General features: G+C 58.2%; 3 protein-coding genes across 3 annotated transcripts; 1 reads left to right on the top strand and 2 right to left on the bottom strand.

Annotated features, from left to right (window-relative positions):
• Nucleotides 1-82: 82 nt before the first annotated feature.
• ACA1_043670 (ankyrin repeat-containing protein) lies at nucleotides 83-6,875 on the bottom strand (the record flags this gene model as incomplete). Its single annotated transcript, XM_004338901.1, is given in 29 exon segments — nucleotides 83-228; nucleotides 340-686; nucleotides 769-960; nucleotides 1,071-1,209; nucleotides 1,331-1,417; nucleotides 1,547-1,655; nucleotides 2,034-2,134; nucleotides 2,235-2,315; nucleotides 2,446-2,637; nucleotides 2,710-2,835; nucleotides 2,945-3,057; nucleotides 3,195-3,376; nucleotides 3,491-3,727; nucleotides 3,809-3,882; nucleotides 4,050-4,116; nucleotides 4,187-4,308; nucleotides 4,320-4,347; nucleotides 4,439-4,537; nucleotides 4,650-4,741; nucleotides 4,821-4,888; nucleotides 4,979-5,144; nucleotides 5,233-5,635; nucleotides 5,713-5,811; nucleotides 5,903-5,950; nucleotides 6,106-6,218; nucleotides 6,294-6,377; nucleotides 6,468-6,560; nucleotides 6,678-6,752; nucleotides 6,836-6,875. Coding segments are annotated over 29 exon segments (3,723 nt in total), but the record flags the coding sequence as incomplete, so codon positions are not given.
• Nucleotides 6,876-6,913: 38 nt separating this feature from the next.
• On the bottom strand, nucleotides 6,914-9,797 carry ACA1_043660 (SPRY and ankyrin domain containing protein; the record flags this gene model as incomplete). The annotated part of the gene is made up of 11 exons (XM_004338900.1): nucleotides 6,914-7,232; nucleotides 7,309-7,576; nucleotides 7,644-7,776; nucleotides 7,896-8,028; nucleotides 8,120-8,252; nucleotides 8,370-8,505; nucleotides 8,592-8,728; nucleotides 8,821-8,919; nucleotides 9,060-9,225; nucleotides 9,316-9,455; nucleotides 9,518-9,797. The coding sequence occupies 11 exons, from the start codon at nucleotides 9,795-9,797 to the stop codon at nucleotides 6,914-6,916; spliced, it is 1,944 nt and encodes a 647-aa protein (XP_004338948.1).
• Nucleotides 9,798-10,489: 692 nt separating this feature from the next.
• ACA1_043650 (poly(adpribose) glycohydrolase) lies at nucleotides 10,490-12,850 on the top strand (the record flags this gene model as incomplete). The annotated part of the gene is made up of 10 exons (XM_004338899.1): nucleotides 10,490-10,541; nucleotides 10,672-10,801; nucleotides 10,895-10,973; nucleotides 11,099-11,279; nucleotides 11,385-11,486; nucleotides 11,658-11,734; nucleotides 11,830-11,885; nucleotides 11,989-12,302; nucleotides 12,372-12,539; nucleotides 12,708-12,850. 10 exons carry the CDS (start codon nucleotides 10,490-10,492, stop codon nucleotides 12,848-12,850), a joined length of 1,302 nt encoding a protein of 433 aa, XP_004338947.1.
• Between the last annotated feature and the right edge of the window lie 26 nt (nucleotides 12,851-12,876).

Here is a 12,876-nt window from a genome sequence, read left to right as displayed (position 1 = left end):
CATGGCGTGCGCTGGGCGTCAGAACACACACACACACACACCACACACAAAATAATAATAAAAATGCAACACGGTCGGACCGAATTCGTTGGCCCTGGACATCGAAGAGGACGTCCCACGCGTGTTCGTCACCGCCGCGTTCCTCCGAGGGCAGATCGCCCACCACGATCAGAGAGTCGCTGAGCGGCTCGCCAGGGATCACCGGATCCTCGATCGTGAACTGCACATCTGTGACCACAACGCATCAGACAACCGTGTGTGTGCCGTGTGTGCATGCGAGTGTGTGTGCGTGTGTGTGTGTGTGTGTGTGTGCATGCGGCGTGTGTGGCGTGTGCGTACCGCAGTCCTTGACGATGTGATGGAGGACTGAGCGGCCTTCGGCGTCGATGCGCGTGGGATCGGCGCCCTTCTCGAGGAGCGACTTGATGGCGCTCTTCTTGCGAATGTCGGCCGCGAAGTGGAGCGGCGTGTACTGGCCGCAGGCGGGCAGCGTGGCGATGTTGGGGTCGGCCCCGTTGTTGAGTAGGATCTCGACAAAGTCCTCGTTGTGCCACACGGCGTAGTGGAGCGGCGCGGCGCCGGTGATGTCGCGCGCGTTGATGTCGGCGCCCTTCTCCCGCAGGAAACTGATCAGCTCGGCCGACATTCGCAAGCGCTTCGGCCGCGCGACGTGGTAGTTCTTCGGCCTGGGGCCAATGGCGTCAGTGTGCGCACGACATTGGCACACGACACACGACACGACACACACACGACACACACGACACGTACCGTGCGGCCCAGTGCATGGGCGTGCAGCCTTCGGAGTCGCGCGCGTTGGGGTCTGCGCCGGCGTCGACCAGCAAGCGGGCACTGGCCGCGTCGGGCTTCTCAGCTTGGAGGTGCAGCGGAGTCCACCCGTCGATGGAGGCGGCCTTGGCATCGAGCCCGTTGGCCAGCAGGTACTCGATGAGCTTCTTCTTCCTGCAGAAAAGACACGCTCGCACGACGATGAGTCATGTGTGTGTGTGTGTGTGTGTGCCTGTGGTGTGTGTGTGTGCCTGTGGTGTGTGTGTGTGTGTGTGTGAACGCACTTCTCCACGTGTTGCTCCCAGTCCTTCTGCACGGGGGCCTTTTGCTTGATAAACGCAAAGTGTCGCGCCACCGCCGTACTCGGGATCATTTCGAACTTGACCAGCAGCTGGATCGATTCGTCGTCGCCCCACATGAAGCCTGCAATAATAATCATAATAATAACAATAAGCGGTGAGTCGTTGAGGGTACAAAAGGTACAAAAAAGGGGGAAAAGCTGAAAAGATAATTTCTCGCGAGTCTAGGGGTTTTGTTTGGGTACCGGCGTCGGGATCGGTGAGGGTCGACATCTTTGCGAACTTGCGCCAGCCCCAGCCGCTGCTCCGTCGCTCGAAGCGGTTGCCCGATTCTGAAGAATATCAGAATCAGCACTTCTAGATTCCATACTTTCTGTTCACCGTGTCTGTGTGTGTGTGTGTATGTGTGTGTCGCGTGCCGTGTGCTGTAGACAACATCAATGAGAGCGGAGGGGCGGTACCCATTGAAATAGACTTGTACTGGTCCTTGTTTTGGATGCTGATGGCGTAGTCGGCAAACACGCCCCAGTTCGCGTCGTCGTTATCCGAATCGGCGTCGTCATCCGAGGCCTTTTTGTTTCAACATAGATGAGCCGAGCCATAAGTCAGAGAGTGATCAGACGTCTATACGACTACGAGACTGCCAGTACGACGAGCGAGCGAGCGGCCAACTGAGACGTACCTTAGGCGAAACGTGCCGCACCTCGAAAAAGAGCGAAATGTGTCCATCGAGCTGACCATCGAAGCACTTGCGCGCCTTGATGAACCTGCAATCCGCGTAAGTCAGAATAAATTAGATTTACAAAATTTGAATAACCAAAATAAAAGGAAATAAGGAAGTGCTGAATTAATATTAATATAAATAAAAATAAATAAATGAATAAAAATAAATGAATAAAAATAATGGTACCATTGGAAGCCGTGGTACTCGACGGGGTCGGAGAGGACCTGGGTGTCCTCAGCTTCCACGAAGCTCTTGAACTGGTGGATGCGCAGCACGAACTGCCGCGAGCGGTCGAGGAGGGCCAACTGCTCGATCTTGTCTCCCGCTGCATGCACCCATCAAATCCAAACATACAAAACAACTCAGAGTCTGGTCAGTGCCTCCGTCGTCAACGCAAAGGCCTTTGTATGGGGGGAGGCTGGTACCGAAGGGAGTGAGCGGGGCCTCATCCAGTACGCGCCCGATCGTGCGCGAGAGGTAGACGCTCCGCTCCGTCGTGCCATCGGCTGATGACACACAGACCCCAGTGAGTGTGTCGTGTGCCGTGCGTGTTGCGGTGTGTGTATGTGTGTGTGTGTGCGTGTGCGGTGGCGTGTGCGGTGTGCGCGTGTCGTGTGGTGGAGGAGGGACGCCTACATGCGGCCCAGTGGAGGGCGGTGCGCTTGCGGAGATCTTCGATGTGGAGCGGCACGCCCATGGACACGAGCTTGTGCACCAGCCCGATGTGTCCGCCGGCCACCGCGGCATGGAGCGGCATGAGGCCGTTCGCGTCCTTGCACGTAGTCGGCACGCCCCGCGACACGAGCTCGCCGAAGAGACGCTCATTTCCTGTTTCATATGCAACAGTGTTACAAGGTAATGTACTAATTATCGCCCAATGGGGTGGCGGGGAGGTTAAACCTGAGCGAATGGCGTAGTGGATGGGCGACAGGTTGGACAGCTCCTCGCTGATGTCGATCTCGGCGCCGTGGCGAATCAACAGCTCCGCGGCCTCCGAGTGGTCGCTCATGGTCGCCATGTGCAACGCTGGTTTGTGTGCCCAATGTGTGTCATGTCGTCAAAAGAAGCACACACACACACACACACCACACGCACATACACACACACATACACACACAGGGGCAAGCATGCGTACGTGTGTTGCCCTTGCTGTCGGCACTGTCGATGTTGGCGCCGCGCTTGATCAGCAACTCCATCACCTTCAGCATGCCTCGCAGTGCCGCGTAGTGCAACGCTGTCGATCCGCTCCTGGACACGCTAGTCAGCCTCTTGGACGATTGTGTGTGTGTGTGTGTGTGGTGATGTGTGTGTGTGTGTCGTTGTGCCCTAATTCATCCCCCCTCCAGATAGATACATCTACAATTGCTGTGTGTGTTGATGCGAACCTGTCGGTGGCGTAGATGTTGGAGCCCGCGCGAATGAGGAAGAGTGCGCACATGCTGTGTCCGCCCTGGGCAGCCTCCAACAGTGCGGTGCTCTGGGTGAAGGTCCGCGTGCTCAGCGCCCGCTTGCCGTGGGGGATCGACACCAGGTACTTACACACATCCGTAAAGCCGTGGGTCGCAGCCTGGAATGTGCCGCACATTCCACAGCAAACAAAAAAAAAGAGAAATTATAGAGTAAGAAAAGAACAGAAAGAGCGAAGCGACGAAAAAAGAACGAAGCGAAGTGTGGCGTTTACCTCGTGGAGGGGCAGACGCTTGCGCATGTCGGCCACGCTCCACTTGGCCCCGTACTCGACCAGCAGCTTGCAGCACTCGATGTGACCGCCGTAGGCCGCCGAGTGCAGCGGGGTGCGGCCCCGGGAATCGCGCAGGTCCGGGTCGCCGCCGCACTCGCTCAGGTAGTAGTGGAGGATATCGTAGCGCCCGCAGTTGGCCGTCTCGTGCAGCGCCGATTGCTGATCCATCGACAGCGTCTGATTCGTGTCGACCGGTCAGCAAGTTGGTTGGGTATCACGACGCACATGGCATGACACGCACGACACACGGCCACATACCTGAGAGGCAGAGACGAGGTTGGGGTCGGCGCCCATGGCAACAGCGATCTTGGCGCATTCGAGGCTTCCTCGAACTGTGGCCAGTTAATTAGGACCCTTTTTTTTATCCACCGGTTGAACCAAGAGCAGCACAGCACAGCACAGCACAGCACAGCACAGCACAGCACAGCACAGCACAGCACAGCACAGCACAGCACAGCACAGCACAGCACAGCACAGCACAGCACAGCACAGCACGTACTGGACGCAAGCAGAGGTCGTCGCTTGATCTCGGCCGGTGTGAGCTTGCTGAGCATCACCTTGAAGCTCTGATGACGTTCATTAGTTGTGTGTCGTGTGTCGTGTGTGTGTCGTGTGTGTCGTGTGGCGCGGAGGTACCTTGGCGTGACCGTAGGTGGTCACAGCGGAGAGGGCACTGGGCGTCGGGGTGGCTCCGTGCTTGAGCAGCAGCTCCACGAGGTCGGGTACGTCGCCCACGCCGTAGATGATGTCGTCAGGATCTTCTCCAGACGCTTGGGCGCCACGCCCGTGCGGATCACCTACCACAACAGGCAGCCAATCGAATTTCAATCCTAAGCTCAATCTTTGAATCCAAACAATACCACCCACCACCAACACCCGGCCGCGTACCTGGTTGACCAGGAAATCGAGGCACGCGGAGCACTTGGCCTTCTTGGGGAGCGAGCCGAAGCAGCTCTTGTCCACATGGCCGCTGGCATTCAACAGTAGCTCGACACAGGGAAGCGACCCTTTCTGTTCATTCATTCCACCGCGTCAGTCAGTGTTACATTCCAAAGATTCCAGAAATGCGCACTTGGCTTCACTTGGCAGGTCTGCGCACCTTGGCGGCGAGACCGAGGGCGCTTATGGTGCTGGTGTCCTTGGCCATCAGCAGGTTGTCGCCTTCGCCGTCCGCACTGTCTTCCGTGAACGCTGCCAGCGTTATACAACAATGAGCGGGGGTCAGTTAGTATTTTTCCTGGGAGAGAGCCGTGTGCGCGACGTCCGGTACCGATTGGCGCCTGCTGGAATCGGTCGATGAGCAGCTTGAGCACATCATGGTGTCCTCGCACCGCAGCCCTGCGCATTGCACCACACACACACACACACACACAGGTCAGACGCGCAAGTAGGGCGGCTGATGGGGTTCTCAGCAGAGCGCTGCGGTACCAATGGAAGGCGGTACGCTTCTGGATGTCTTTCACACCCAGCGTGGCGCCAGAGTCGAGCAGCAGAATGAGGCACTCCACGTTGCCGGCGAAGGCGGCCAAATGCAGGGGCGTGAGCCCGTCCTTCAGGCGCACATCGAGCGGACCGTCCTGAATCTCCTCCGCCTCTGCTCGTGGCAGTGTGTGTGCGGTGAGCGTGCCTATCTGCGTGTGCGGTGGTGCGTGTGCGTGTGCAGTAGTGCGGGTTGGCCATACCTTGCTTGTCGTCTTCTTCCTTCTTCTTGGCGCTGTCCACCTCCATTTTGTCCTTCATTGCGCTCTGCAGCGCTGCTTTCTTCTTCTCGGCCAGGCTCTTCTGCTCCTGCTCGGCGAGGTACTCGCGCTTGCGCTCTTCGATGCGCGCGGCCAGCGCCGCGGCGTCGCCCGCCAGAGCCAGGTAGTGGAGGCGGTCCAGTTCGTTGGCCTCCCACCGCTTGGCGAACTCGCTCTTCTCGATCTCCCACTCGAGGGTGTCCTTGATCTTTTCCTTCTCCTTTTCCCACTCTTCTCTCTTGCGTTTCTCGTCGTCGGTTTCGGCGGTGCCGCGCTTCTGCTCGAGGAAGGTGAGCTCGGCCAGCGCGATCTTTCCAGCCAAGTCGCACTTCTTTTCTTGCATGGTCTAATCACAAAAAGACATTAGCCTCTGTGTCGTGTGTCGTGTGTCGTGTGGTTGTGTGTGTGTGTGTGTGGTGTTACCCGATAGATGGGCGTGATTCGTTCAGAGATGTGGTTCCGCGCGCCAGACGCGAGCAACACTTCGGCCACGTCGTCGCTGTACAGTCCACACGCCGCATACTGCACACGCCGAAGCGGCCCATTAGTACATTACTTTCGTATTCGTATATAGCTTGAATGCCAAATGGGAAGGTAGAGGGGCGGCACGCACCAGCGGAGTGGTGTCGTATTTGTTCGGCAGGTTGACGTCGGCCCCGTGCTTGATGAGTGCCGCGACACAGTGCGTGTGTCCATTTTTCACGGCCTACGTTGCGGGACGAGTAATGGTTAGAATTTGAGTAGAATATATTTAAAAATAAATAGATAAATATTAACGATAATAATACTAATGATAAGAATAATGAAAAGACGCACCTTGGAGAGGGGCGTAGCCGCATAGCTCTTGGATTTGATGTCGACCTCAGCGCCTTTTTGGCACAGCAATTCGATGCTGTCCACACAACCCAGCCACGCGGCCTTGTGCAACGCTGACACAGTGCCACCACCGTGTCAGAGCAGAGCACAATCGGAAGTAGTGCGGCAGAGCTACTGGGGGAAAATACCTGATTCGCCGTCCTTGGTGCTTTGGCAGTTGACGCTGGCGCCCTTTTCCAGGAGATACGAAATCACGTCCGTGTGATCGTACCCTGGCCGAACAACGTCGTCAGATTGATGGTGGTGATGACGATAACGATGACGATGGTGACAATGGTGAGTGAGAGAGAGAGAATGAGTACCGGCGGCAAGGGACAGGGGGAAGTCGCCGTCCTTGTCCTGCGGGTTGATGTCGGCTCCGGCTTCCACCAGCAGGCGCACGCTCTCCAGATTGCCTTGCACGCACGCGTAGTGAAGTGGTGCTGGACAGTAGCGTAAACAACAACAGAGTGTTAACCCAGGCGGCAGCAACGAGTAGTGGGTAGTGCGGGAACAGTGGGGGAAAGGCGCACTGGTTCTAGAATCCGCGGTCTTGGCCTTGACCGACGCGCCGTACTTCAGCAGCAGCTCCACACACGCAGAGTGACCTACAATTGGACACGCGTGTGAAGTTAAAGTTCACGCGCGTGCGTGTGCGGTGGTGGTGAGTGTTGTGTCGCATCGCGCGTACCATAGTAGGCGGCGACGTGGAGGGGGGTCTCTTCGGTCATGTTGTCGGCATTGACGTCCAGCAGCTGCGGCGGAGGTTTCACCTTCGTCTCGTGTTCTTCTTTTTCTTCTTCCTTCTCCATTTCCTTTCCTTTTCCTTCTCCTCTGCGCCTCCCTCCACCTGTCCGATGATGGCGACGTCCACCTCTTCTCCTTTTTCCTTCTTTTCTTTTTCTTTTTCTTCTTTCGTCTTCGCGTCTTCCGCGTCCTTCTGTCGCTTCAGCTCCTGCTGCTGTTCCAAGGCGCGGCGCGCCAGCTGCTGCTCCTCGGTGCCGTTGAGCAGCTCTAGGATGCGCCTGGCCGTCTCCGTGTGCCCGTTCGCCACCGCCAAATGCAGGAACGTGTTGCCGTCCGCATTCCTGTCATACCACACACACACATACACACACGCTTCAGCCAAGCAATGCGTCGCTGAGCGCGTCGTGGGATGCGTACTTGAGGTAGCGAGACAAGTAGAGCGAGTCCTTCATCCTCCGCCGCCGGTGCCTCTCGCGCTTGGCCTTGTTCTTGAGCGCGGCAGCTTCGACCATTTCGGCCAACACCTCGGCAGGGGTGGCGTCTTCCTTGGTTGTGGCGCCCGCGGCCTCTTCGCCCTCCTTTTTGTTCTCCTCGGCTTCTTCCTCCTCTTCCTCTTCGTCCCACTCGTCGTCATCCGATTCCAGGAACTCTTCGACATCGTCGTCGTCTTCCAGCGCCACAATGTCTGCATGGACGCAGACTGTAAGAACGAAGAAGGAAAAAGAACGAAGAAGAACGAAGAAGGATTGTACTCTTGCCGAAGGAAGTCTCCAGAAGGAAGAGTACTACGTCAGTGTGTCCGCGGGCGGCGGCCAGATGAAGCGGCGTGGAGTCCTTGAATATGATCCACGAGTTGTTGTCGCGCGCCAGAATGGACGACTCTTGCTGCACACGACCACACACACAACACACAACACACACGACACACACAACACACACCATCGTGGAGGGATGAGCAGCCAGAAACACGAAGCTGAAGAGCCGTGTCGCCGTGAGTACTGTACCCCGACCAGGTACTGGACTGCCGCCAGGTGGCCGTGCATGGCGGCCAAGTGGAGCGGCGTGCGGCCGCAGTCGTCCGTCGACTGGAGCACGGCGCCGGCCGAGAACAGCAGCTTGATCATGTCGCAGTCGCCCCTAGTGTCGCATTGCATGGCCATACGAGCTCAGTTTAAGTCCTGTGGCGTGAAGTCCACGAATGCGCGCTTTAGCTCAGTGGTCGGCGTACGTGATGGCGGCAAGGTGAAGTGCAGTGCGCTGGTAGGCGTCCGTGGCCTGGACATCGGCCTTGCCCTCCTCGAGCAGCATGCGGGCCACGTCAACCAGGCCCAGAAACGAGGCCTCGTGCAGAGCCGTAAAGCCTGGGCGCAAACTGGGTCAGCCCACGATACACACGACACGCACATGGAACACACACGACGAAAGAAGAGTGTACCAGTTGCAAGCACGTGCTTGAAGGGTGAGGTGAGGCCGAACACGGTGTCGTATTGCAGTGGCCGCCACGACGCGAGGAAAGAAGCCGACGGGCTCGGCGATGAGGAAGTTGATGATGACGATGACGATGACGCTGAAGAGGATGAAGTCGTCGTAGTCGTGGTGGGCTCCAGCTCCATGCTGGAGGAAGAAGACGATGTGGCAGTCGTGGGTGCGGAGGGTGGGTACTTGAACGGTTCACCGCCAAAGTTGACGGTGCATCGGACCTGCGTCTCGATGGAGACGCCGGCGTAGAGGCCGTCGCGCAGCTCGACGTCGCTGAACGCCACACCCATGTACTTGCCGTTGAGCCAGTACATGATCTCCTTTCTGTCAGCGTCCAGCCCACAGCCCAAAATGTCACCTGTACACAGGGGAGTCAGCACGACATGCACACACGGCACGCACACACACGCACCATCGCACAGGACACATATGATGGGTGGATCTAAGTACCAGGCTTCCATTTGTCGCCCCACGGCCAGAAGCCTCGCCTGTGCCACTTGAGTCGGCGGTAACCATCGAACGCATACGAGTACTTGTCGTCGCCAACGCCTGTTTCCATACACAGAACACAGTGGCGTCAGCAATAAGAAGGTGTCGTTGGTCGTGTGGTTGTGTGGTGCGTGTGCGTGTGTGCGCGCGCGCGCGCGTGTGCGTGTTCACTATTGATGCGAAGGAACGGATTTGCACACCTTCCGAGCGTGTGAACTTGGTGTCCTTCGAAGACCACCCGATCTGGTAGAGGTTCTCGGTGCCGATCACCACCTCGTAGAACCAGCAGCCGGACGTGACCTTGACATTGCTCCGCACGGAGCCCATGGTGCCCAGCAAGTACGTGAGCCTTGCCGAGTTGTACACCTACGACCACCCCACCACCCAATTGTATACAATGAGACAATGCAGAACACACGACACACACGACACACAGGCGATAGCACGCGGGCGCACCTGCAGGCCGTCCTTGGATATCTTGGTCTCGTTGGACTTGTCGTGCTCGTTCATCCGCACTCGCTCGGGTCCCACACGGCCCTCCACCGTCGGCGCACGGAAGGCGACGTCGCCTGAGGCGCCCTCAGCCGCTTCCTTGCCTGCGAAAAAAATAAGAAATAAAAGAAAATAAGAAAATAAATTTTTATATTTCTTGGTGCACCTTCTTCGTCCATGGCGTCGACTGGAGGCGGCGCGGCAGCTGCGATTGCGGCGTTTGGGTCCGCGCCACTGCGCAACAGCAATCGAATCGTCTGCTTCGCTTCTTCGGCCTTTTCCTTCTTCTGATGGAAACAGCGCCAAATCGCCCAGTGTAGCGGCGTGCAGCCCTTGGCGTCCAGTTCATCCATCATCTTCGTGTTGTCTTGTACAAACGTCTCAGAGACACTGCGATGCATCTCCACCGAATTGAGGGGATCTGCATCGAGGCTCGTCCGCTCCATTCGCTGCAGAAATAAATTGCTGGAAAAATCTTTGTCGACAACTATAAGGCCTCATTTCTCTGGCCATTTCTTTTCTTTTTCCTTCTGACTCAGTTGGTGGCCTGGCAGGTTGGCGACTTGGTGGTGTGAAGCTGTTGGCATCTCAATCACACTCACTGGTAGATGGCCACAACACGCCTGAACCTACAAGCAAGTTCATGTCTTGTGCTGCTGGGTTCTTGTTGGGAGGCGAGAGATCATCTATCTGCGAATCTGGTCTTCGCTGAATTGGTCTTGCGCGGAAAGGCTGAGAGCCCTTGTCGTTGCAAATCTGATCTTCATCTTCACAGTAGCGAAAGAAGATGGGAAACGAAGAGAGTGCGCCGGGAAGGCAGGAGCGCCTGCCGCGCGTGTCGGAGGAGGAATATGAGCGGCTCGAGGGTGCGCGCTACGTCATCTTTCCGCACCTTGTCGGCCCGTCGTCGTCAGCCGAAGAAGATGAGAGGCAAGATGAGACAAAAGATGAAGGCAAAGATAAACCACAACAACAACAAGCTGTTGTAGCACATGACCAAGGGCACGCTAATGGTGAACACGAAGCAGGAGGAGAAGATGAAGATGAAGAGAAAGCTGGTGCTCTGCAAAAAGTGCGGTTTGAAACCGTAGCGCCTCCCCCTGCTCCTCCTCGAGCCGCCGCCCCGTCGTGGCAGCACATGGTCGACGTGCTGCAGCGCGACATCACCGACCTCGCCGCCTTCCACCAGGGTACGCTACGCTACACCACTACGCCTTCCTTGCGAGGTGGCCGATTGACCGAAGGCGTTTGTGGCGTGCGTGCGGTGTGTGCGGTGCGGCGTGTGTGCGGTGTGGTGTGTGCGGTGTGTGCGGTGTGCAGCGCTGGTGGAGATGAGGACGGGTCCGCCGCCGCTGGTGGCGGCCTTCAAGGGCATCTTTGCCCAGGAACCGGCGTTCGAGCCGCGCTTCTTCTCCGCCATCCTCCCCACCATCCAGCGACTCGCCCTCAGGTACGCCGCGCGACACCAAAGCGCACACGCACTCACCGCACACGCCGCACTCACCGCACTCGTCGCACGCACTGACTGACTTTGGGACGGCAGGCTGCCCGAGGTGTTCCCCGCGGAGCACAGGCTGCCGCTGCTGGTGCCAAACCAGGACGGCGAAGTCACACTCACCCAGGTACGCAGGCCCTCACAACGTGTCTACGCGTGTGCGCGTGCGCTCACCGACTGCGTGTGCGGTGGTGTGTGCGGTGTGTGTGTGTGTTTCTGCGGTGTGTGTGCGTGTGTGTGTGCGGTGTGCAGGAACAATGCGCGGTGGTGTTGGCTTCGGGCTTCATGGGCACGTTGTGGGTGCACCCGTCGGTGCGGTCGCGGTTCAGGTTCCCGGGCTTCAAGATCCAGGACCTCTTCACCCACAAGCAGGGACCCTCCGTCGCCATCCTCCGCATGGTCCTCCACTACTTTGAGCGCCTCAACATCCAAAGTATGCACCGCACACGCCGCACGCACACGCCGCACGCGCTCGTCGCACGCACGCGCCGCACGCACACGCCGCACACGCAGAGCTGACTGGGGGGGGGTACTATAGTGCCGCAGGGCAAGGTGACGTTCCGTCGACAGGTGCTGACGGCTCCACCCGACTGGGCCAACAGCACCAAGCCCCTCGTGCCCGCCCGGGTCAGCAACCAGGGTACTATTTATATACGACCCGACCCACCCATGCATTCACCGCACACACGCGTGTTTTCAAAAATTAACTGATCGTCTTCGCTCGTGTGTCGTGTGTCGTGTGTCGTGTGTCGTGTGTCGTGTGTCGTGTGTCGTGTGTCGTGTGTCGTGTGTCGTGTGTCGTGTGTCTCAGGCAAGATCGAGGATTCTGACACGACGTTCCACGCCGACTTCGCGAACCAGTACATCGGCGGCGGTGTCCTCCACGGCGTACGGCCCTCTTGCGTGTGTGAGACAAAAAAAAGGAGAGTTGTGGAAGGAAGCCATCGACGCTGACTTTTAAACGTTCTCTCACACGACCACAGGGCTGCGTCCAAGAGGAGATCCTGTTTGCCATCAAGCCCGAATGCCTCGTTTCCATGTGCGCGCACTCGTGTCCGCTCTCACCGCTCTCTTCGTTTACCAACTAACACGCCGCACACACGCACGACCGCACACGCACGACCGCACACGCACACGCTCAGGCTGTTCTGCGCCAAGATGGGCAACAATGAGGCGATCTTCATCACGGGCGCGGAGCGCTTCAGCGACTACCGGGGCTACGGCCACGGTCTGGCCTTCGGCGGCAACTACGTCGACCGCACGCCGCGGGACGACCAGGGCCGCATCGTGACCACCATCGTCGCCATCGACGCCGTCGTCGCCTTCGGCGGCGTCCAGTGGCAGGAGGGGGCAATCGTGCGGGACCTCAACAAGGTCTACTGCGGGTGCTGGGAGCCCCAGCGCCAGCCCGGCCAGGTCCTCCCCGCCTTTGCCACCGGCAACTGGGGCTGCGGTGGTACGCACGCGCTGCACGCACCGCACACACGCGACATGACACGACACGCACTGACATGTGCGTATGCAGCGTTCGGCGGGGACAAGTCGTTGAAGGTGCTGCAGCAGATGATGGCCGCGGCCGAGGCGGATCGCGAGGTGCTCTACCACACGTTCGGCGAGAAGTACGGCGACAGGTCCCTCAAGGAGTGGATCACCCTCGTCAACGAACTCATCCTCAAGCACCACCCCACCGTCGGTACGCTTGGCCTGTTAGTGTGTCGTGTGTCGTGTGTCGTGTGTGTCAGTGTCGTGTGTGTCGTGTGTGTCGTGTGTGTCGTGTGTGTCGTGTGTGTCATGTGTCGTGTGTGTCGTGTGTGTGTCACGTGTGTGCGGCGTTGACTGAGCGTGTGTCGTGTGTGTCCAGGCGAGGTGTACAACCTGGTGAGGCGGTGCGCTCCGGGGCCTGGCGAGCATCGGAACGTCAACCTGTTCGCGCAGCTCCTCCACCACTACGCGGCCAAGGAAGATGAACAGCAACAAGAAGAGGTCCAGAAAAGCGCAGATTGAAGACTGACGAGTATGCGATTTATCTT

This window comes from Acanthamoeba castellanii, assembly GCF_000313135.1.
Source record: "Acanthamoeba castellanii str. Neff unplaced genomic scaffold scf7180000084573, whole genome shotgun sequence".
NCBI lineage: Eukaryota > Discosea > Longamoebia > Acanthamoebidae > Acanthamoeba > Acanthamoeba castellanii.
Note: the sequence above shows the minus strand (reverse complement) of the source record. Positions and strands in the feature narration are given on the sequence as shown.